Below are 25,389 nucleotides of genomic sequence, written 5' to 3'. Positions count from 1 at the left end.
CTTTCTGGTAAATCATAATACTGAAGAAAAAAGGAAAACATCTAGAATTTTAGCTATGAAAATTACTAAGAAATCTAGTGCATCCTGCTGGTTTCAGAACAGTTGAAAGTTGCATCTGAATCTTGTTTTAATAATAAATGTAAACCTTGTTCATCAGGATAGGAAGGAAGGTGGGGTAAGAAAAGCAAGAATGTTTTTAGTTATGGTAAACTTTTCCCCCTCAGTTTCTTAGATACTTTTATAGCCTTACTTTGCTTGTGTGTCTCCAAAACAACAGAAACCAGCAAGTAAACAAGTAAATGACACTTGGGTGTAACAGAGAGGAAATGATTAGTCAAATGGGGGGAAAACTGGAAATGTTTTTAAAATAAAGCAGAGGGGCAGGGGGACCAACCAAAGAATCATGATAATGCATCTTCTACCACCAAGCCTGAATATACAAGTCACTGGCGATCATAAAGTAAGGTCTCTCATAGGACACAGGGAAGCAGATTCTGAACGATGCAGTGTCCTCATTTCAAACCAAGCCATTGGCACAGTTACTGTCACAATGATCTGGCCTGAACCTCTGGCCCTTGAATCGCCTCCCCTTAACCTCCACAAAAGGGAAATAGGAAAAATGAACCACACTTGGCCACTTCCCCACAGGCAGCATAGGCTGCCACCAATGCCGGTTACATTAATTAGACATTCTCAAGAGAGAAGTCCCTGGGATGTATACACTATGTTCAGAGTCAGACTGTCTTATGAATGCCTATGGTTTTTTAAAAGCTATTACACCCCAGGTATGTTTCTTGAACACAATCTTAGTAGTAGTAGCCATACACTCAGTAAGTAACACACCAAAAGGTTAAGCCAGAAGCTCCACCTACATTCTCTACCTTCCATCTTTGGCTCCCTGAGTCAACATGCAACAGAGGCTGATAGATCTTAGGAAGATGGATACAGCCTCAGCTGGGGCTCAGCAGCAACTCTGAAATAAAAAGGAGCCAAGACTGGCTTGTAGGAGATTTCTCAGCAGCGAGGGATATGAAACCCCTAGGGATCTATCAGAAATAATCAAACTGGGCAACTTTTGCCTCTTGGCTGCTGGGCACTGGAGGATGTCACAGGGACAGGTTAAGATAAATGAAGGGTCCCTGAAGTCTATAACAAGGGAGTTAAAAGCCCAGGCATTAGAAGGATGTTTAGTGAGGGGTGGCTAGCAGCAAGTGCTGGCACCAGGGCCCAGCAAATTCTCAATTTCTGTTTAAAAAGAACGTGTCCCCAACTCACTCCCCCTGGAGACAGAACCAGCACCTTGCTGGTTTTAGGACCAAAGATGATTAGCCCAGGGCGAGGCAAAAAAGCAAGAAATTGAAGAGCTAATGAAAACCCTGAGATCAGAAAGGAAGGGAAGTTAAGTAAGAGTGCATTATTAACTCTTAATCCCTAGCCACTGCAGGATCCCTGGGATGCAGCTAGGATTTTCTTACTGAAGAACATTCCAAAAGGGTAGTGCCAAGTAAAAGAACTAATGAAGCCAATGCATCCAAGACAGGACTCCGGGCAGCGCCCCCTTTATTCCCTTCACTTAGTGTGTGAAACCCTTAACATTCTAGGGGCCTCTTCACTGCTTTCCCCTTTCCCTGCTATGGAAGGAAAACTCTCAACTTCTGGAAGCCCCAGGAGTCAGAGGCTGCCAGGACCTGACCTGCTGATTTTAAGCAAGACACAAGTGAGGCCTGGAAGAATTCAAAGCAGTGATTTCCAGAACAAAGTTTATCAAGGGAACTCCCCTTAAGGAGAGAAGGGAACTCTGTGGGTGGTGTTTCAAGTGAGACCCAGAGTCCGCGTGGCTCATCTCCGGCCTGCAGTTAAGTGAGGCCTTCCCTCCCAGGGCCACCCTCTCCCTCCGGGCCTCTGGAGCCATCCAGCCAGGCCACCATCAGTGCAGGACTTGTACTATAACAAAGGAGATTTAACAAGAAGAAAATGTATCAGTTCAGATTACATTCAATGAAGAAAGCAGTAACAGGTCACTACTCACTCACATCCACATTTATCACTATAGGGTGTAGTAGCTTAATGAAAATACCAAAACCAGAACACTGGACATGCTCCTGGGACTAATACTGGCTGAATAACACCGGCTGCTTTAAAAGACCCAACACAGACCCACCAGGCAGCGTCAGATTGTTCCCTGTGGGGAAGGACTTGTTTTAAATCCACTGAAAACTATTTCCCCTCCTGGGGGTGACCATCACAATAGTTCTCTTCCCCCAGCAGCATCTTCACAAATGGCATAGTGATTTTTTTTAACCCTTCCTTCTCACCACCAAAAAAATCCCACAAAAAAAAACCCCTGCCTTAAAAAATAAATAGCAACCAAGTGCTCAGTTCTATGTAAAGTATGAATATTTATTCAGGCATTAGATCCCAACCAATTTTTTTAAAAATCTGATTTTTCTCTCCACCCCAGTATAGCTGAGGTCTGTATTAAGATTGTTTCAGAGAGGCTGAAAAGTGGTGCCGTGCCTTTCAGTAACACATCTCCTCAAGCTCAGCACACAGCTGCTTATCCCATCTGCCTCACACCTTAAAAAAAAGGAGAAAACAAAATTCACCACCACAAGGTTAAATGCAATGTGCACACGCTATTGTCATAAAAGGAGCAGCCAGAGCCTTGGCAAGTTTGCTTCTTTTTTTTTTAAAGGTTTGTGGGGTTGTTTTTTTGTTTTGTTTCCGGTTTTCTTTTGCTACCCAGTATACGCAGCACTCGTGAACTCCCAAAGACCCAACTTCTTGTGGGTTCCCAGCTTTAAATACATTAAACGTCTTGATGAGAGACTGTATTTAATTCTTCAAGAATCTAAACACAGACCAAATGTGTTTCTCTGTGAACACTTTGTAGAGATGAAGTGAGAAGGGAGTTTCGGGTTTTGTTTTAAAAAAGGAATCGTAATACAGTGATGGAAGGATAAAGAATGCAAGAACTGACACGTTCTGTGAGGGTTAACTTCCTCTCCAGTGAGAGGTCCATAGAAAGGAGCAAACAGATCCACACAACAGGAGACAGCAGCAGACACACTTGTTTTCCCCACCCCCTGGGCATGGTTTTTGCCACTGAACTTCTGAGTTACCACTGCTCCCTTTGGCCTGAGATGGCTGGGCAGTACAGGGGGCACAGAGGGGGCAGGTCACGACTCCTCGTTCCCAGAATCATCATCATCGTAACAGTCGGCATCTTCTTCCTCCTCATCTTCATCATCAATGTCATCGTCGTACAAGTCGTCATAAAGTAAATCCGAACTGTTGTCATTGGAAGGCACTTTAGTTTTGATGCAATATTCAGCCAGTGTAGTGGGGACCTTCACTCCATCCTTTTCTGCTTCAGCCTTAGTAGCCAAAACTTGTTTCCTAAAAGGAAGAGAACAGATAAGTAGTCCATGTTGGGTCTATCTCTGCCTTCCATTCCCCCAAGAACAAGAGGGCCAAGTTCCCACCCCATGGTGCTTCCATAGGCTCCAACCAGCAGATCAAATCAGCACGGAAGGCCCCTCTGCCACCGCCAAACCTACTTATTTCCCCAATGTATGCATTATGAGCTCAGCACCTGGCACAGAGCAGGCACATAAAAAAATTTCTCTTGAACTTAAGTAGGCTTAGTTTAGCAAGAGTGAAGACTAGATTTAAGACACTCTTTTATAAAGGAAAACTCAAGAGTTCCTTTTACTTCTCTGAAACTCTAAGGAGGATTTATTATACCCTGAGCAGTTTTTCAAACAAAATCATTTTCAGAGATGAAAATCAAAGGAATTGTTACAATCTGAGTCAACTAAGGGCCGGGGAAAAACCTATGACAGAGAACTAACTGGCTTAGAGACAAGAAAAAGAACATGGGCAAATAGGCATACCTCTAGGTAAAGAAATACAGAATGAGGGTCCCCAGGGAGCAATAAGGCCAGAATAAGAGCACTAAGTGTTTGGACAAGATTAAACTTTTCTGAGAGTAAAACATCAAGGTGACAGGGACAAACTACTGAGAGATCTTTTGATGTGAGGGCACAGGAAAGTAGCAGATGAGCTTCAACATCGCTAAGTATAAATTATACATTTAAGGAAAGAAATAATGGGAGTATTCTTACAGGATGATGGACTCCAAGCTATCATAGGCCCCTAGAAAGGGACCCAAGTCTTTCAGGGGTTCCTTATTCCTCACCTACAGAATAAGGTCCAAATACCTTTATCTGGCATTCAAGATCCTTCAAAATCTGGCACATTAACCACCTAATCAGTACTCCATTAAATAAATGAAACTGCTTTTCCTGCCAATGTCACCTATTCGTTATTTATTGAACACAGGGTATACAGCTACCTCCTCCACATCTCTGATCATGTTGTCTCCTCCCCTACCCCCCATCAGAAATACTGTTCCTGATCATCTAAGTCTTGCCTTTTTTTCCTTCCTGGCCCAGATCACATCCCACCTCTTTTTGGAATATATGTGGACTGCCCTTTCCCTCAGGAATTATTCTCTTCTCTGAATTCCTGTAGCATTTGTAGTGTAGAGCAGGAATCTTAAATAAGGTAGGGGCTTATTTGCAGCCTATCCCATTGGGTTTTTTTTCTATATATAGACATCCTATATCTCCATCAACCAAACTGTGAGAATTCAAAGGGCAAAAAATTTGTTGTGCTTAGTCAATGTTTGCTGCTGGTAATGAGAGTGAGCTGTGGTTTATTACCTCCTCCAAGTAATAAGATACGGTAATGCCACACAAAAACTAAGCCGCTAGCATTAGCCCACCCTTGTAGAAAATGATGGTGCAAAGTTACTTGGAAAAGTGACACTTCTTGCTACTGCCCCTCAAGTATAAGGAAAACTAAAGTAGGGCCAGCTAGTACAGGCTGAGCTAACTAGTAGTGGGTTCTTAGGTCTTCAAAGTTGAAGACTTCGAGAAAATACAACTGAAGTTTATGAAATTGTTAAATTTACAAATACAGTGAATAGCTTTACTCTGCAAATTCTAGAATATAAATACAACAGAATATCCCTGAAGTTTTGAAAAACTTGAATCGCATAATTTTAAAACTGGAAGGAAGAGATCATTCAGTAACAGCTCTCCTATTTTACAGGGGAGGTAATTGATTTGGACAAGGTTACATTAATTAGTGGCAGAGCTAGGACATTAAAGTCCCAGTCTCCTGATTCCCAGGCCTGAGTTCTTTTTCATTATGCCACGAAAGAAATATACAAAAAGGAGAACATTTATTCAACTCATTACCCCCAAAGAATTTGTTCAGAACAGGCTGAGAATAAAAATATACATATTTTATTTTTTTGGAGAGGGGAAGACAGGGCAATTGGGGTTAAGTGACTTGCCCAAGGTCACACAGCTAGTAAGTGTTAAGTGTCTGAGTTCACATTTGAACTCAGGTCCTCCTGACTCCAGGACCAGCGCTCTATTCACTGTGCCACCTAGCTGCCCCCAAAATATACATATTTTAAAGGTTTCGATATGATTGTAACCCTTTCATGTGTGCTTCTGGTACCTCTTTCACAGAGGATTAGGATGGATGGACAATAGCTCTGAAATTTTTTGCTTATATATTCTCTGATGTTTTAGATTACTTCATTATTTTAAAAACAAACAGGTATTAAGGAATGAATCCTCAATTGTTATTCTGGAACACCATTTTTTTTTCTTTTTATAAATAAAGGAATGAAGATACTGAAAATCTGCTAAAGCATAGATTCAAGTATGCAAACAGATCAATTGCTAAAGGAGATAAAAGTAAAGTCAGTTATTTAAGCACTAGGGGAGGCAATGAAAAAGGAATAAAATTTCCAAGAGCTCTCCAATGAGTGAGTGTAAGACTTCTGCAGCGAGAATTAAAATGTAATTCATTTAATCTTCTAACACTGGATTAAGCAAGCACCAGGCCTGGAGTTAGGAAACCTGAGTTCAAATCCAACCTCAGACAGTCATATACTTGTGGCCTGGGAAAGTCACTTAACCTGCTTCGTCTCAATTTCTTCTTCTGTCCCATCAGAACAATAACAACAGCACCCATCTCCCCGTGCTGCTGTGAGGACCAGAGACAATGACTATATTATAAAGTACTTAGTACTGTGCCACCCAGTAGGCACATATTATAAATGTGAGTTGTTACCAACATCATCATCATCATCAGACTCCAGTCTAATGTACACTATCCATATCCTCAAGTTCATGATACTCAAGGGGAAATCCTTGTTAAGCGTCCAGTCCTCTGACTAATTTGAGCCTTGAATCAAAGAGAGCACAATAATAACACAAAAGTATGATCTTACCTAATGATTTCAGCATATTCTTTATCTTTTCCTTTACTGTCCCTCCATTTCCTGAACATAACTGAAGCATCCACATTGGCTGGAGAGAAAGTGTTGGGCTCATTAAGCAGTGAGATTACACTCAACAAGATAGTCCTAGAAATATGAAAGAATGATCAGTCATAACTATTCATAAAATTAATGTTGATATTTGACAAATGTTTAAAATCCAGGAAAATATGATTAAATCTTTTCTTTTTCACCCTCCAAAGGATGAGCTAGTACAATTTGATTTGGGGCTCAGATTATCACGAAGAATTCCAGACCATAGAAATCCAGTTAAATAATTCCTATTCAATGTAAAGGTTAACTTGCCAAAAATAAATTAACCCATAGGAACAGATCCCTTTCCCACCCCACCTCCCAACAGGCAGACAGAGAGAAAGTGGTAACAATGAATCCAGTGTGAAAATGCAAGTCAAGATTCAGGTTCTAGCTACAGTTTGTGTTATTAATATTGATACAATCTACTGCTCAACCTTGAAGAGGCAAATTTTGCAAAAACCAGAAAAAAAATCCATGAAAATTTCAAATTAAATAACAATCGGTTTGGAAAGTTAACAGAATCAAATATTTTGTATGAGGAAATGCAGAATTTCTTTCACTGGGTAAAGTGATTGAAATTCTGAAGAAGAAGGTAATAAAAAGGGCAAAACAATGAGTGGGTTGAGAAGAAAGGTCCAGAGAAGTCAGAACACAGTCCTTATTAACTGAGATTAGCCGCAGCTACTATCCAGTTTACTCTAAATATCCCTAATCTAATCTATTAGCTTCAACTCCTCACCCTAAAAGGCCTTTTCAAGAAGCAGCAAATATTAAACAGACCTGCCTAAATTAATGTTAATAGAAAAAAATTATTGTTAAGAGACTGGTAATATTAAGAGAAAGAAGGGAAGGGCAAGAATAAAGCACACACTAGTCCGTCCCAGAACAAAGAGGGCTGACCTGACCACCTTTAAGCGACAAGGAAATAGCGATCTCCAGGAGTATGGCCACTTCTAAGGATTAGACTCTAAACTAAGCCCTCCGGTTAAGTCTAACACCATGAGGAAAAGATAGTCCCAGCTCCATTCGCTCCCCTAATATTTACAGCGTGTTTGGTCTCTCACGGTGGAAAAAGAATAACAAACTTTTTTTGTCTGTGGTGTCTAATCAGACTGGTAAAAGTCAATAAAAGCCTAGCTCTGTTTGCTTCTACCTGCCTACTATTCAAAAAGGGGCAACAAGCTCATAAGGGGCGTGGACTGATGCATCATCACTCATGTGGAAGATAGAAATAAAAAGAAACATTCAAGATCACTCATGAGAGTAAAGACTGGGGAAAAAAACCAGGAAAATGATTTTTTAGAACTCAGAAACAAAACCGATTCAATCTGCAGAGAAAGCAGTCTTGATTATAAAATTAACTAACCATTAATGAAATTATACACCTGACTGGGACCTATGTTCCAACAAGAAAGATAATGGCAGGGGCGGCTGGGCGGTGCAGTGAATAGAGCACCAGCCCTAGAGTCAGGAGAACCTAAATCCAAATCTAGCCTCACACACTTGACACACTAGCTGTGTGACCTTGGGCAAGTCACTTCACCCCAAATACCATGCAAGATTAAAAAAAAAAAGATCACAATGATAATGATGAACATGAGGACACCTGGGTTTCCATCTGGGCTCCTCTACACTGGTGAGGGGTGGGGGGGCGAGTGAAACTTCTCAGAACTTCCCTCCCCCTTCCCTCACTCCTTTTTATGCTGTTAATCAGCACGCAAGCCCTTTCAGGAGGTTTTCCAAACTCCTGCCTCTGTGGGCCCGTCTTCCCTTTCCCTTGCTGTCCATCAGCCTTCTTGATGGGCTCCTCTGTTGTTTACCGTTGGGGAAAATGTTCAGGCTGAGCTTTGAGCACCCCTCCCCAACCAATGGGAGAAGGGACCCCATTAGGGTGCAAATTCTTGTTCTGCCTTTTGTAAAGTGCCTCTATCTCAAGATCGGTCACAGGGAAGACTGCCCTCTTCACCCGGGGAAGAGAGTAAATTTCTGTTCCTATCCTAAGAGATCTCCGTGTTCTTGATTAAATTTTAAATTTTTTTTTTTAAGCAATCGGGGTTAAGTAACTTGCTCAAGGTTACACGGCCAGTTATTTCTGGGTGTGGTGCTGAGTGTCTGAGCCCGGGATTCGATCTCCAGGTCTTCTCAACACTGGAGCCGGTGCTCTTACTTGCTGTGCTACCTGGCCGCCCCTCTTGATTAAATTTTAGATGAGATTTTTCATCACACACACTGGCTATATGACCATGGACAAGTCTAACTCCTCTAAGCTTCTAATGTTGTGCCGAAAAGGAGTGAGACAAAAGTTCCCAAAAGTAAAATTTGGAAGTGGATTTTATTATGGTGGGACTGCCAGGTCATGCCCAGATCAGACAGTGCTCTTCAGGGGCAATATGTTGGCTTTTTAAAGGGATTCCATGCAAGCAGAAACTTGCAGAGGCCAAGAACAGTGATTCACCTCTGTGCAGGTGTGCGGACTGGGGAAGGGCCCACATCTTTCAGGGAGGATGGAACTGACCTGGCAGTCTGCTCACTTCCCTGAAGGACGGCCGAGGTTGGGGGATGGCCGAGGTTGGGGGATGGGGAAAACCAGGCACTACACTGCCCCCTCAATCAATAGAGGGTAAAAATATTTCTACTACATATTTCAAAAGGTTGTTGTGGGAAAGGTTTTTGTAAACCTTAATGTAAGTAATATATTAAGTTAGTATTTGGATATGACACGTGAGCAAACACCTAATGAATCCCCTTCACTTTAGCATCACGTTATTCTTTAGTGTAAGAAAATTGAAGGAAGCTTTCCCAGCCACTAAAGGAAGAAAAATCTAGTCCAATGGCCAACAAGAAAATGCAATAAAATTATATTGATCTTACGAATATCTCAACAAATTAGCATAACATTTATCTACTTAACTACTTTTAGACTGGTTCCCGTCACAATACAGACAACTTGGCAGCTAATAAACTACACGTACTCGGGTATCAGCTCAATGAAGGCAAAGACCCTATCTTAGTCTTTGCTATGACTTCTGTACAGTATGTTACATGGTGTAAAACTGTTTCATAAATATTTGTTGAAACTAACTAAAAGAAGCAAAGAAGAAGCTCCTTCCAGAACCCTTAAGATTACAAATTCATTGGTCACCTGTGATGGCTTTACCTTCTACTTTAACATAAGGAAACAGAGGACTGCTGGAGGTACTTTGGGGGAAGTGGGGTAGAGGTAATATGAGGTATAGGATGCAGGAAAAAGTCACCCACCAGAAAAATCATAGTAGATTGAGGACCTCCATATCCAACAGAAGGATAATGCCTTGAAAACTCCCCAGGGATGATTATGGTCACCTTAAATGGGAAATCCAAAGATAATACTGTTGCAACTACAACTTAAATTGAGAAACACTTAAGTCTTTGGGAAGATAAAGCAGTTCATAGAGTTTCCAAAGAATAGAACTAGGAATTGGACTTATTATTTAATTGGGATTTAATTTAATCCCTCAATCCTAGTAAGGAAGCTCCCTCTACCAATGTAGATCACGTCTTCTCTGCAACTTAAAGAGTGACTTCCCAGGACCATAGAGGCAAAATGCTTATGAGTTAGGACTTGAACCCAGACCCGCTCTTTGTATACTACACTACACAACTTCTTGTCCACAGAAGAAAAGGAAAAAGCACATAGAGCTTTAGGAGAGTTGATCTCAAAGACCAACCAATAATTGCACCAAACTTTATTAATCCTACTTCCACCTCATGTTTCCTTTTTTCTACTCTTAAAGTCACAACTCTAGTTCAGATCTTCATCAACTGTTCCCCTGAACTACTACAACAACCTCCGAATTGGTTTTCCTGCTTCAGATTTCCACTCTTTCCAATCCAACACAGCTGCCTAAGTAATATTCTTCAAGTATAGGAGTAATTAGGTCATTTGCCTGCTCAAGAAACTCCAATGATTCCCTATCTCTTGTTTTTGTTGTTGAGTCATTTCAGTCATGTCCTACTCTTCATAACCCCATTTGGGTTTGTCTGTCTGTTTATTTATTAGCAAAGATACAAGCAAGGTTTGCTGTTTCCTTCTCCAGTTCAATTCACAGATGAGGAAACGGAAGTAAACGAGTTAAGTGACTTTGCAAGTGTCTGAGGCTGAATCTGAACTCACCTAGCTGCCCATGCTATTAGCTCTAAGATTAAATACATACTCCTATTGACATATTTGCCCCTCGAAATCTGAATCTAATCTATTTCTTTAGGCTCCTAATAACACAATTTCCCCTCATGCACTCTACAATTCTACAAAAAGAGCATTCAGTTCAATTGTCTGTCCCTGCCTTTGCACAGACTGTCCCTTGTTTCTGGAATGTACATCCTCCTCACCTTCACTTCTTAGCATCTCTAAGTTTCCTTCAGGGCTCAGCTTAAACACCGCTTTGTACATGAAACTCAAGTTGATTCGCCCACCTCTCAAACATTCTCTTGTATTTGCTTTGTATATACTTGAGTATATGCATGTTGCTTTTCATAACAGAGTATAAACTCCCTGAAGACCACTTCACTTTTGACTTTGTATGCCTAATACCTATGGCCAGAGGCCCAGGAAAAGAGAAATTTAAGGCAGGGGATTGTCCAGCAGAGTCTTGGGTATGCCATTAAGTCAGCATACAGGTCAGAAACAGTTTCAACCTGAAATTGAGGAGTAAGGAGCTAGAGACAAGAGTACAACCCTGAAACTATGATAACTAATATAGTCATCCAAAGAATTAGGCTTTAAGGAAAAACAACGTCACCTTAGGGGGTAAAATGGGAAAATGTCTGAGAGTTGTTGAATAATGTTTCAAGTTAAGAACAATGCCTTGCAAAAAAGATGGGGGCTGGGGTCTTGTATGTCATCAATGCAGGAAATTCACAGTGTAGAAACTCCTTCCACAAATGTAACTACAATTATCTTTAGCTTGTAGTCTGAGAGTTGCTTTGGGTCACTTAAGAGGTAAAGTTTCTTGCCTTCTAACCAAAGAACCATCTAGGTCAATTCTATTCAATAAACATTTATTAAATGCCTGCTATGTGCCAGGTGATGTACTTAAGCATGGGAGATAAAAAAATGCTGCCCTCAAGGAGTTTACAATCTAATGTGATGGGGGGGGAGGGGAGGGAGGCGCACAATAGGTGGTGCAGGGACTCTGATGAGCAGAGGCCTGCTGTGGTCAGTCTGGAAGGAATTCACAAGTCCCATGCAATCGCTGAAGTCAGGATTGTAAAACTGTATTGTTACGCTTTACAGTGGGCAAGACTAAGATTCTTAGGGAACCTGCAAACTTAAAGAAGCTACAGGTACAGTTTTTAAAGACTCACAACAGTAAATCAGATGTCAATTATGCTAACTAGGTGAGTAAGGGTGGGATTAGGGAGGAGTTAAGGAGTGGTCAGTGCTTAAAGGAACATGCACTTTTATTATCAACTGCCCAGGCATATTGCCCAGAATTCACTGGGAAATAGCCCGGGGGAGGTGGGGAGGCTACCTGGAGGTGTGGTTTTAGGCTTGAAACGTCACTAAGTCAGCTAGTGGTCAGCTGACTGAGAAGTGCTCTGCCACCCATCAGTGTCATGTTTGACAAGATGGATGTTGGGAACCAAGGCTAACAGAGACTCAGTATGTGGATAATTGGCTGAGGAGTTAACCTGCAGATAGTGCATTGAAGGACTCATGGGTCCAGCTGGCCACTGTACTAGGGGGAGATAACATCTGCCTAAGCTAGAAGGTTTATAGATGGTTTAGTGAAGGATTCATAGGTGCAGCTCATTATGGTTCCAAGCAGAGATAAACAGTTCATGAATTGTTGCTGGGCAGAGTGCTGGCAGGGGAAGGGGCAGAGTTAGTGCTCTGAGGCTGGGGAGCGGAAGGTGATTTTGCAAACTGGTTTTACAAACTGGTATCACAGACTGATGTTACAGATACCCCATCAAGAGGAGAGACAAGATGCAAACAAATATAGACATTATTTTGGTTGGTGACCTTCATTCTCAAAGAGGACCAAAATGACATCACTATGGTTGTTGTCAAGGTAAATACAGTGTGTCTGACTATGGCTGCTCAGACCAATATGAGCTCAGAAGGCTTTACCAGAGGTAGGGCACAAATAATTCATATGAACATTTGGAGTTGGCAATATAAATAAATAAATGAATTAATATCTGAAAAAGAGAAAGCACGAAAGAACTAAGAGTTGGAAAGGATTTTCCGGTAGATGGGTAAATTTAAGTTGGGACTTAAAGAAAGCCAGAGAGGTCAGTAGTCAGAGCAGAAGATGAAAGCATTCTAGGTATGGGAGAAAACATCCAGATCTAAGAGATAGAATGTTTCATTCCCGGAAGAGCCAGGAGGCCTGTGTCACTAGATCAAGAGTAGGTGTGGGAGAGCAAAGTGTTAGAAGACTAGAAAAGTCAATGGGGGCTATGTTAACGAAAGGCTCTAAATGGCCCATAGAGCATTTTGTATTTGCTCCTGAAGGTAATAGAAGGCCCTTAGAGTTTACTGAGCAAAAGGGTAATGTGATTAGACTTGTGTTTCAGGAAAAAACACTTCAATGGCAGAATGGAGAAGAGATCAGAGTGGATAGAGACCTGAGGCAGACAAACCCACAAAAAAGCTATCATGGTGAAATTGAAAGGCTTTGGCGATAGTTTTCGATATGGGGGGGGGTGGGAAAGAATGAAAAATCCAGGATGACTACTAGATTGTAAGCCTGAGGATCTGGGAGGTGGGTGTTGCACAGAGTAACAGGGAAGTTAGACAGAGGAAAGGATTTAGGCGAAAAGATAATGAGGTCTGCTTTGGATATATCCTGTTTAAGATGCCTACTGGACATCCAGTTCAAGTTGATTGAAAGGCAAATGGAGATGCAAATTTGAGGTCACCCAAGGGTTTAGAGCAAGAAAAGTAAAATCATCAGCACAGAAATGGTAATTAAATCCCTGAGAGCTTATGAGATATCCCAAGTGAAGTTGTATAGAGAGAGAAGAGAAAAACCAGGATATCAAAATGTGCTATCTTTCACTTGAGACATAAAACTTTGAATGAATTAATCCATAGTACTAATACAAAATCATGTATTTATGACATACTTATTTTTTATAAAATTGATACTCCCAATTCCTTTAAATTTTGTCAAAACATTCCAAGTCCCTGAAAATGTTTCATTTCATATGTTTTTTGAGTGTGTATGTGAGTGAGTGTATACATATGTATGTATAGAACTCCTGCAATTGAAATCATGGGAAGAGGGGAGTGGAGTCAAGATGGCGGAGTAGAAACAGGACCTCTGAGCAGCTCCGGCTTCCACCTTCCCTAATTCATGTAAAAGGGGACTCTGAATAAACTTTGGAACTACAGAACCCACAAAATGACACAGAGAACCTAACCTCCCGCTGAGGACAGCCCAGCAGGCCAGCAGGAATCGGCCAGCATAGCACCCTGGGAGCCAGCCACAGGGCGGGCCTGACCAACCACTGGCTTGAGGGACTTCATATCGCCAGCAGCTATGGTGGTTTGCAGAATTATCAACACATATATGCTAAGGACAAAGTGAGAGGTCAGTGCAGTGTGGACTTTGGAATCCAATAGTTAGGAGTGAGTCGGCTTTTGTCCCCGGGGGAGGGAAGCTGCTGAGTGCTGTGGTGCAGCGGCCATGAAGCAGCTTCAGCTCCTGGCCTGCAGAGTGTAGAGGGATCAAGCACCAGTCTGAGGGGTAATCACTCTTGCTTTAACCTGCTTGGATCTGGATTGCAGTCTAGGGTGGAGGCCTTGGGTTGTGTGACCAGCTTGCCAGAGCGTGTGGAGACCACAGAGAGGGTACCCATCTAATACCTCCGGCAGCTGAGAAAACCCCAGCATTTGGACAAAAGCTCCCCTGTATGATGGCAGAGTCTTACTGTGGCAAAAAGCCCAGGGGTCAAGTGACTGAGGGGCGACATGACCAGGCAAAGGAAACAAAGCAAACAGAAGAATCCAACATTAGACTCTTATTTTGGGGACAAAAAGGATCAAAGCATGGAGCAGGAGGAAGACAGTGAAGTCAGAACTCCTGCACAAAAGCTTCAAAGGAAAATACAAGCTGGTTACAGGCCATAGAGGACCTTAAAGAAGCAGATAACAGAAATGGAGGAAAAAATTAGGAAGAGAAATGAGAACAATGCAAGAAAATTATGAAATGAGAGTCAACAGTCTGACTGAGGAAAATAACACCTTAAAAAATAGACTAACTCAAATGGCAAAAGAGGCTCAAAAAGGCAATGAGGAGAAGAATGCCTTAAAAAGCTTAATTTGCCAGATGGAAAAAGAATCTCAAAAGCTCACTGATGAGAATCATTCCTTCAGAATTAGATTGGATCAAATGGAGGCTAATGACTTTATGAGAAATCAAGATGCTGTTAAACAGATCCAAACATATGAAAGAATAGAAGGCAATTGTGAAATATCTCATTGGAAAAACCACTGACCTGGAAAATAGATCCAGGAGAGATAATTTAAAAACTCTACTGGACTACCTGAAAGCCATGATCAAAGAAAGAACCTAAAAATCATCCTCCAAGAAATTCTCAAGGAAAACTGTCCTCATGTTTTAGAACCAGAGGGCAAAATAGAGGTTGAAAGAATTCACCAATCATCCCCTGAAAAAGATCCCAAAAAGAAAACTCCTAGGAATATTATAGCTAGGTTTCGAAATTCCCAGATCAAGGAGAGAATATTACAAGCAGCCAGGAAGAAACAATTTGAATATTGTGGAAACACAATCAGGATAACCCAGGATCTGGCAGCTTCTACACTGAGGGATCGAAGGGCTTGGAATATGATATTCCAGAGGGCAAAGGAGCTGGGATTAAAACCAAGAATCACCTACCCAGCAAAACTGATTATCATGTTTCAGGGGAAAATATGGTAATTCAGTGGAATAGAGAACTTTCAAGCATTCTTGATGAAAAAGGCTGAGTTGAACAGACAATTTGACATTCAGATACAAGAAGCAAGAGAAGCATGAGAAGCTAAAAATTAACAGAACAATACATCAAGCAAATTTTCCATGGTGCAATGCTCACCCTGAAAATTTTATAATTTATAATTCTCATCTGAATCTGGGGTCCAGCATATCCTTGGACATCACCAACTTCCTGAAAACTATAGAGAGGGTCAAATTTTCTCTGGGATTTCCTTCTGGAATTCAAGGATGGGAAGCTAGATAGCACAGTGAATAGAGTGCCAGGCCTGGAGTCAGGAAGGCTCATCTTCCTGAATTAAATTCTCGGCTCAGACACTTACTAGATGTGCAACACTGGGCAAGTCACCTGACACTGTTTACCTCAGTTTCCTCATCTGTAAAATGAGTTGGAGAAGGAAATGGCAAACCGCTCCACTATATTTGCCAAGAAAACTCCAAATGGGGTCACGAAATGTCAGACATGACTGAATAACTTGACAATAATTCAGTGATTCTATAACTGCTTGGATATACATGCTACTACTAGTATTACCCGGGCTTGCGTCCCCGAACAGTGTAAGGGCAGCAGCACTTTCTGGTAGATTACCTAATATTTTGATGTTCTTTCTTACATGTCTGCCTTTCCAGCTATAATGACAGTGGGTAGGAGAGAATTTTTGTTTGTTAAGCATGAAACATAAAAGAAAAACTCATGGTAATTTATGTAAAATTGACCTTAAGAGCTATTGTGTTTTTAAGATCAAAATAATTAGTATATATTACTTTAAAGTTTACTAAGTGTTTTCCACATATTATGTTACTTGTTCCTCACTCTAACACTATGGTACAGGCAATACAGTTATGATTATCTCTCTGTTTTACTAATGATGCAACTGAGGCCAGACACATTAGATAACTTTTCCATATAAGTAAAAGAAAAAAAAATTCTGAGATAATACTGTTTCCCCGATAATAAGACCTATCCCGAAAATAAGCCCTCCCCTTACTGTGTAAGATTCCTCTAAAATAAGCCCTCCCCAAAAAATAAGCCCTATTGAGATTGCTACTGTAGTGAAGGTGATCCCCTGCGCTACACGCTACATTACGGTACCCTCTGTATGCACCGTTCCCCTCCCCCCCCCGGATGAAATGCATGCCGCGCTCCGAGCTACATCCAATCAGAGCTGCAGCAGTGAGCGCGTCATCCTGTTCTTTATTGGATTCATTATTGAATAAAGGTACATTTTTTTGTTCACATTTACCTGTTTATTAAAATTGCTGTCAATGTTCATTAAAATAAGCCCTCCCCTGAAAATAAGCCCTCTGGTGTCTTTCTGTCCAAAACAATAATAAGGCAGTGTCTTATTATTGGGGAAACACGGGTATTTAAACCCAGCCTCTCCTGGGCCAAATTTCCATTTTTAGGAATGTCAACTTGAGTAACCTTAAGTGGTTCAGTAAAACACAGAGACAATAACAGGAATGATTCTTAAAATAATTGATTATTTTTTTAATCAGAATAAGTTTTAAATGCAAAAAAAAATTACAAACAAGAGAACAAAAAGCTGGATTTCTCTTCAATTAAATAGGACCTAGGAGGAATATTGAAAAACAGACTTAATGATTAATTGTACAAAATTGGTGAATGATTTGGATTTTCTGGTTTTCATTTTATTTTTCAGATTGTAATCAATTTTGTCTGCACATATTGACCAACATTAAGCTACCTATATGTAAACCTTTGAACATTCAAAATTGTCTAGGATCATTCTAAAACTGAATATGCTATTAGGTATCTTTAGCTCTAAGAATTATTCTACATAAAATATTTTTTGTTTTTCCTCAATGCTTTATTGTTTTATTAGACTTCAGTTGTGTTTTATCTGGTAAAAGTAAAATATGACTAAAAAGAGCACTTTTGATTGATAAATGAAAAAAAAGTCATGGGAAGTGGTACCACAGGCAAATTAAAAGGAGAAAGGACATAAATACCAAGTATATTAAAAGAAAAGTATAATCTGGATGGTGGCATTAAAAATTTACCTAAATAAGTAACAACAAAGTCCAGCCAAGGATTTATGCATGGGGACTGTATTTCATCACCTCTGGGTCCAGTTGCATGATTCATTCTCTATATTACTGATGGGGGGGCAAAAGGTTATACAGGGGCCCCAATCTGTGACCAGAGTCCTTGCTATTTAGTCTGGAGTGAATTCAGTAGGCCCAAGCAATCGAAGTCAGAATTGTAAAAGTTTATTATTACGCTTTACACCGGACAGGGACTCTTAGGAAACCTGCAAACTTAAAGAAGTCACAGGTATAGTTTTTAAGGAGTGATGACAGTAAATTAGGTGTCAATTATGCTAACTAGGTGACTAAGGGTGGGATTAGGGAGGAGTTAAGGAGTGGTCAGTGCTTAAAGGGACATCAACTGTGCAGGTGTATTGCCCATAATTCACTGGGAAATAGACCAAGGGGGGGCTACCTGGAGGTCTGGTTTTAGGCTTGAAATGTCACTAAGTCAGCTAGGGGTCAGGGTTGACTGAGAAGTGCTCTGCCACCCATCAGTGTCATGTTTGACAAGATGGATGTTGGGAACCAAGGGTAACAGAGACTCAGTATGTGTATAATTGGCTGAGGAGTTAACCTGCAGATAGTGCATTGAAGGACTCATGGGTCCAGCTGGCCACTGTACTAGGGGGAGATAACATCTGCCTAAGCTAGAAGGTTTATAGATGGTTTAGTGAAGGATTCATAGGTGCAGCTCATTATGGTTCCAAGCAGAGATAAACAGTTCATGGGTTGTTGCTGGGCAGAGTGCTGGCAGGGGAAGGGGCAGAGTTAGTGCTCTGAGGCAGGGGGTGTGTGTGTGGGAGGGGGGGAATGTGATATTACAGACTGATATTACAAACACAGATCCCAAGCACCCCATCAGTACCAGCTCTTGTAGTCCTACTCAGGCCCAGAAGGTTAAGGGTAAAAGGTCATCATTCTCAACTCTTAAGAGCTACATTTTTATGATCTAAATTTTCAATGAATGTTATATGAAGTTTATTGAACTTCCTTCTCCACTCAACTGGGTTTCCTCATCTCACCCAAGGGGGATGTGTATCTGCCACTCACAGACCTATTCCCCAATGTCCATCAGTAAGAAAGCTTTAACCTGCTTTTTTTTTCTGACCAAAGAAGGTACACACAATCCTTAAGCAACCAGACAAACTTGACAGTCCTCCAAACCTGGAAACTCAATATTTTTAGTGATTTGCTCTGTTTGGAAACCTAATTGGTTTTAGTCCTACTGCAATTCAGATTCCCTTAATTCAACCAAACCACCATCTCAGTCTCCTCCAGTAGCAGAGATTACAGGGATGTGCCACCATGACTCAACAAATATTTTTTTACAAATTAATATACAAGTGTAATTGCATACATAAAATTTTAAAACATTAAAATATATTAATACAGTCCAACAAAGGATGTATAACAATGGAGTAAATAAAAATCTATTTTAATTACATTCATTAAATAAAGCCTATCTGTTAGATGTGTTTTATAAGTCTTAAAAGTCCATTATGTCTGGGGTTGTTTTTTTTAATGTGGTAGGTCATGCACTACCTCCAGGTGATTTTTCTTTATGACCTTTCTCAATTCTTGGTACCAGGATCCATACTAAATTGCAGAAAATCAGTTGACTGTGACATTGACAACTAACAATTTCTCCATCACAGTAATAAAAATAGATTTCTATCTTACAGATAAAATTTTAAAGAAAAAAATCATCACACCAGTAAATCATAGAACTATTATTTACTTAGAAAATAAAAACTGTACATAAATATATAGGTTAAAAGGTAGCAAAACATTTACAAATCAAACAAATGGTTTAATTTAAGAGTTAAATTTGCCTACCATGGTGACTTAGGGCATTTCTCTCAATTCAAACACTCATTAAGAATTTAGGGGGCAGCTAGGTAGCGCAGTGAATAGAGCACTGGCCCTGGAGTCAGAAGGACCCGAGTTCAAATCCGGTCTCAGACACCTAACACAAAACTAGCCGTGTGACCTTGGGCAAGTCACTTAACCCCAATTGCCCTCCAAAAAGCCAAAAAAAATTTTTTTTAGCATAGTAGATAAAAAGTCATGCCAGGAGTAAGGAAGACTCATCTTACTGAATTCAAATATGGCCTTAGACAGTCACTGTATGACTCTACACAAATCACTTAACCCTGCTTGCTTCAGTTTCCTCATCTGTAAAATGGACTGGAAAAGGAAATGGTAAACCACTGCAATATTTTTGCCAGGAAAACTCCAAATGGAGTCACAAAAAGTCAGACATGACTGAAATGAACGAACAAAAAAAATAAATAAATAACCCCCCCCTCAATAATTCCTGCAATCTAGCTAAGATATCAGTAGAGGCAGAATTTAAAAACAGCAGCAAAACAACCCTCTAAGTAAATGTCCATATTGCACAGCCTATTGGTCTGTGAGATGAGGGTGTGATGATATCAAAGGGCAGACACTGAATTAGGTCTTAAAATAAATGCAGAAAGAAAAGAGGGAATTCCAGCAAAGGTACCCATAGGAGGATTATAAGGAGACTCCAAAAAATGTAGTATAGTATTCTGTGGCCCTAAGGAGCTCCACTGATTGCTGAAGGAATGAAGCTCAGTTAAAATCCTCTGATCAACTCCTTGCCTAACATCTCATCAAAGATTAATAGCTGCTGAAGTACTTCCACAAAAAAATATGATGAGAAACTGACATAAGTTTGGCAAAATTCATTTGTTAAGAATAAGAAGTTCAGATTTAGAACTGGAAAGGAACTCAGAGGCTAGCTAGTCCATCTTATTTTACAAAGGGAAATGAAGACCCACAGAAGCCTTTCACAAAATTACATGGGTACCAAGTATAAAAGTGGGATCCAAACCCATATCCTTTGACTCTAAATTCAGCATTATCTTTTACTGTACTACAGTGTCTTCATTAATTGCCTGCTTGACACTATCATTTCAAAGTAGTTTTGAACAACATTACTTTTACCAATCACTGGAATTATATGAATACATGCCACATCATGTTGACAGTAATAAACAACACTTTGAGTGGGATTTTCAAGATAATTGCATATTCACTAAATGATGTGGTCTAGACCAACACTTTCCAACTGAATGTGTACCCAAAGACCTCACCAGTGTTCAACAAACTGGGCAAACTGTGACTGCGATTATTCCATGTACTCTATGAACCCAAGCACATCACTCATCATCCCTAGATGATCTAACACTTCAGGTACTTCCTAATTCCACGTCCCTGTGTGAGTCACTGAGCCTCTCTATGCTTCCATTTTCTCATATGAACAGTTGGGGGGGGGGAGGGGCTGTCTGTGATAGTCTCTAGGGTCCCCACTAGCTTGGAAACTACAATCTTGTGATAGTTATCTCCTTCATTGTCATCATGTGCCTCCTTCCCACCATCCTCACTCCATCCTCCACCTATCAGCACAACATCAGCAAACGTGAAAAGAAGATTGTCTAGCAAACTAAGAGATTCACAGTTAGACTGGAAAAAAAGTAGGAAGCCCTGATTTAAAGCATACCTCAAGCTAACTGCATCATACAAGGACAGAATGGGGGGGAAATGTCCAAAAATATAAGCGGCATACAATGTCAAGAAAAGCAATCAGATCAGTCAAATAATCATCACTTTTTAGAAATGCCCACTGTGATGGTCCATGTGCAATCACAGCAAAGTAAAGTGGAAAGAACATGCTTGTACAAGATCAGTGGCTATTCCACTGCCCAGTTTCTCAGTCCTGAAGCCGTTTCCTAATTAGCTGGTCTCCCTGACTTCCATTATTCCCTCTTCCAATCCAAACCACATTCTACTGCCTTAATTATTTTTATCTTTCTTAGACAGCAGCAATTCAATTCAACATGAATTTATTAAGGACCTAAAAGGCACAAGGCCCTGTACTAGGGATACATCCAAGAACAAAACAGAGGAGATAATATTTGAGTTGGATAATTTATCAAAAGAAAATGTTTGCTGAAGATAACACCCAGAAAAAGATAGTTAAATATAGTTTAAAGTTTCAACTGACTGGGTTCCAAAACTAACATGAAAGAGGAAGTCTCCAAGTTTGTCACTGTAGGACAGGACAGTGTTTTCAAAGTATAATCTGGGGAACCCTCAGGCTCTCCAAGATCCTTTCAGGGGGTCCAAGAGTTCAAAACTATTTTCATAATAACACTAAGATGGTTTTTATTTATAATACTGCATACACACATTTATATTTATATATGTATATGTGTGTCTGTGTGTATGTATGTATGTATGTATGTGTGTGTGTCTGGGTATATACACACACAAGAAAAAACTCTTTGTGGTCATCAACAATTTTTTTTCTTTTCTTTTTTTTTTGCTTTTTGGAGGGCTGTTGGGGTTAAGTGACTTGTCCAAGGTCACACAGCTAGTGTGTGTGTGTGTGTGTGTGTGTGTGTGTGTGTGTTAAGTGTCTGAGGCCAAATCTGAACCCAGGTCCTCCTGACTCCAGGGCCGGTGCTCTATTCACTGGGCCACCTAGCCACCCCCATCAACAATTTTTAAGAATGTAAAATGTAAAGGGGTACTGAGGCCAAAAAGTTTGAGAACCTCTGATTTAGGATTATAGCTCTTCCTACTGTATTAGCAGTAAGCTCCTTGAGGCAAATGACTATTTTTCATCTTGTTCATTGTATCCTCAGCCACTAATACCTTGCACATAGTAGGTACTTAATAAGTTCATGTTGATTCAAACTGCCATGCCAAAAAGATTAAAAAAAATAATAATCTAATATTATCTTGAGCAAATTCTGCATTTTGAGAAAAAAAGACCTGGCTAACACTAATGGAAATGGCAATAAATAATCTGAGGTAATTACAGTCTTTGGAACTTGCTAACAAATTCCTTTTACAAGACTACATTATTAAGGAGCAGCCCAGGTGGCGCTATGAATAGAACACCAGCCCTAGAGTCAGGAAAACCTAAGTTCAAACCTGGCCTCAAACATTTAAGAGTTACTAGCTGTGTGACCTTGGGCAAGTCACTTAACCCCAATTGCCCTGCCTTCCCCTCCTCAAAAAAAAAACAAAAAATAATACATTATTATCAAAAGCTACTAACAATTTTAACTAGATATACTTCCAGTAAATAAATACTAGTATTCATTCCTAGAGACTGCATCAATGTAGATCCCTGTAATGTAAAATTCTTAGTGAATATGGGTATTCATCTTAATTTACACCCTAACAAAAACCAACAAATGGGATGATTAAAAGCAAAGAAAAGTGAAATACTTTATGAGGAAGTATCAAATAAAGTGGCATCATAGCTACTAGTAACCCCCAAAATATACAATATAGTTCCGGTTCCTCAAAACGCTTGAAACTTAGTGTGTTTGACCTAAATGAATTATATTAAACCCAATATGCTACAATATTTAATTCCATAGGTACTGATACTCTGCTTCTATCACTACAGAGTAGTCATAGTACTATCCATAGGTCTAAAGTTCTCACAATCAAAAAAAGGATCTCACATCTTTTCACAAAAGGAGAGGTAGTCTATCAACATCCTTGGCCTTAATTAAAATACACATGCACACAATACACATGCATGTGTACATACATATATCTATACTGTGTGTTGGTGTATGTATACATATGTGTATATACATGGTGTCAAATGGGGAGAAGTGTCTGTTGCTTATTGATACAAACATAAAAAGACTGCTGCCATTTTAACAAGTGCTGGAACAAAAATAGTCCCACATTTAAATGATATTGTTAACATTTACGGATGAAGGTATGATAAAAAATTAAAAAAAAAAATAATGCCAAATAGAAAATTTTTTATTACATTTTAATTAATCTCCTGAAAACTTATCAAAAGAAATGTTATAGAAGGTGACCAAATTCTACAGGATCATGAACAAAAAGTGAACACAAGAGAACCTAACAATTTAAACATTTCAGAGTAATACACATACATCCCACAAAATGCCTATGGGGCAAAGAAAACTGGAAAAACTTCCACCAAAAGGAGTCTCTTCATCTCCCTTTCCCTCCCTAAGGGGGTGGAAAAAAGGAGGTGCTTATTCATCTAGCCCATTACCTGACATTCTGAGTAGGGTTCCACCTCTCGGAAGGCAGTTCTCCACTCTGTGGGTCATCTACGGGAGGATGAAGAATAGAAATGCACACATCTCCATTCTACAAGACAAAAACCAGGACATTCAATGGATACCAAGAAAGAAGAACTCTGAAGGCACATTATTACACACATGCACACGCACACGCACGTATGTTCTCATAATCAGCTGTTTTTTCTTCCTACAAACTTTCCCTCCTTCTTAAAGGGCAAATACACTTTCTGCACACTTCTTATTTCACTTGAAGATTTGAAGTCAAGACAGTCATGGCAATTTCTCCCAAATATTCATACATAAATATTCATTTTGTCCAAATTCTGTTCATTCAATTACTTTCTAAGAGCAAACAAACAAACAAACAAACAAACACCATCACACAAGGAGCACCATTTTTCTCAAAAGCATTTGAAATTCAAGAGACACACATACCATGGAGTCAAGGAGCTGCAAATAATCTTGAGAACTCTGCTAGTCTTCATTCAGGCACTACTACAACCCTGCCTTCAAGTACTACTATACCTACACAGCACGGATAAGAAAGATAACAGTGGTAGTCTGTCCCAAGACTCAGAATCTGCTGATGAGATTTTTGTAGGCCTCCCTTGAGCAGTTTGACTTAAGTGCATCATTAAGAAATTCTTCTAACATAAATCCTTCTCCTCTGTTAAGTGAAAACAAGTCCTCTTATTCTCCCTGTTCATAAAAGTGCCACACTTAGAAGCTTTCCAAAAAGATGGAGTCTAACTACCACCACTGGAGAGCTAGCCCAGGAGCAGAAACATCGAAGTAACAGACCCCAGAATCCCTGGACTAGTCCACAACAGCGTTAGCTTAGAAAACACCAGAGGCTCCCATACCTGGACTTTTTAAAAGAATGATTTGCAGGAGCAGCATCTCCCCAGTCATCTACCACTGCAATCATCTGTGTTTTCATATTGCCGATATTCACACACACTCACAACCTGCATAAAACGCCCTGCATAAAAATTCTCAGTAAAAGAACACAGAAATGTAAGATTATACTGTGCCCAGAATAAGCTCTGTGCAATAGTTATCATTGGTTCCAAGAAAGATACACCACTAACAGACGGCTGTCCAGCCTGTGAAATGTCCAAGAACACTATACCATTCCTCCTAATGAGATTTAATTTAATGCTTACAATTAATTCTTTCTTTCTTCATCTACAAATCACACTACTTTAAGATATACACATTTTACAAATGTATTTATATATACACTGTTCACCAGTTTGATTTTTAAATAAAATCCTTCTGTCCCCACCATACACATAGCCTTAAACAAATTTAACGTGCAAAATTACTACAAATGAATGGACATAATTACATAAAACCACAAGTCCCAAGTAATTTTCAAATTACATCCTGGATTTAAGAAGAAAAAATGAAGTCAGGAGGGGCGGCCAGGTAGCACAGTGAGTAAGAGCACTGGCTCCAGTGTTGAGAAGACCTGGAAATCGAATCCCGGGCTCAGACACTTAGCACCCACCCAGAAACACCTGGCCGTGTAACCTTGAACAAGTTACTTAACCCCAATTGCTTTAAAAAAAAAAAAAAAAAAAGGAAAAAGGAAAAAAAAATGAAGTCAGGAAAGAGAAGACTGATCACTACATTTTTAGCTATCTCGAACAAAACGGTTACCAGAACAAAACGGTTAACAGAAACACAACAGATGAAGAGGAAAAGGGAAGGCATCCAGGGGGTATGGCAGGCAGGCCTTTAGGGAAGTGTGGGATGTGACAAGTTTGGGGATTAAGGATTAAGGGCCAAAAGCAGGCATAAGTGGTGTGAAATCCAGGCATAATGAAAAGATTAT

At 40.0% G+C, this 25,389-nt stretch overlaps 1 protein-coding gene across 1 annotated transcript in view; it reads right to left on the bottom strand.

The window, feature by feature from the left end:
* Positions 1-2,379: 2,379 nt before the first annotated feature.
* The window catches only part of UBE2R2 (ubiquitin conjugating enzyme E2 R2), a 145,809-nt gene continuing 122,799 nt past the window's right edge, over positions 2,380-25,389 (bottom strand). Inside the window, exons 3-5 of the mRNA XM_069087973.1 lie at positions 23,519-23,616; positions 6,317-6,451; positions 2,380-3,399 (exon numbers count right to left, since the gene is read on the bottom strand). Of these exons, the coding sequence (XP_068944074.1) occupies positions 3,180-3,399; positions 6,317-6,451; positions 23,519-23,616 (453 nt within the window). The 3' untranslated portion in view covers positions 2,380-3,179. The remainder of the gene's footprint in view (positions 3,400-6,316; positions 6,452-23,518; positions 23,617-25,389) is intronic.

Source organism: Petaurus breviceps, unplaced genomic scaffold (genome assembly GCF_028583685.1).
Source record: "Petaurus breviceps papuanus isolate PSGF00001 unplaced genomic scaffold, PetGlider_PUasm1.0 183, whole genome shotgun sequence".
NCBI classification, from domain to species: Eukaryota; Metazoa; Chordata; class Mammalia; order Diprotodontia; family Petauridae; genus Petaurus; species Petaurus breviceps.
This window is presented reverse-complemented; position numbering and strand designations above follow the sequence as displayed.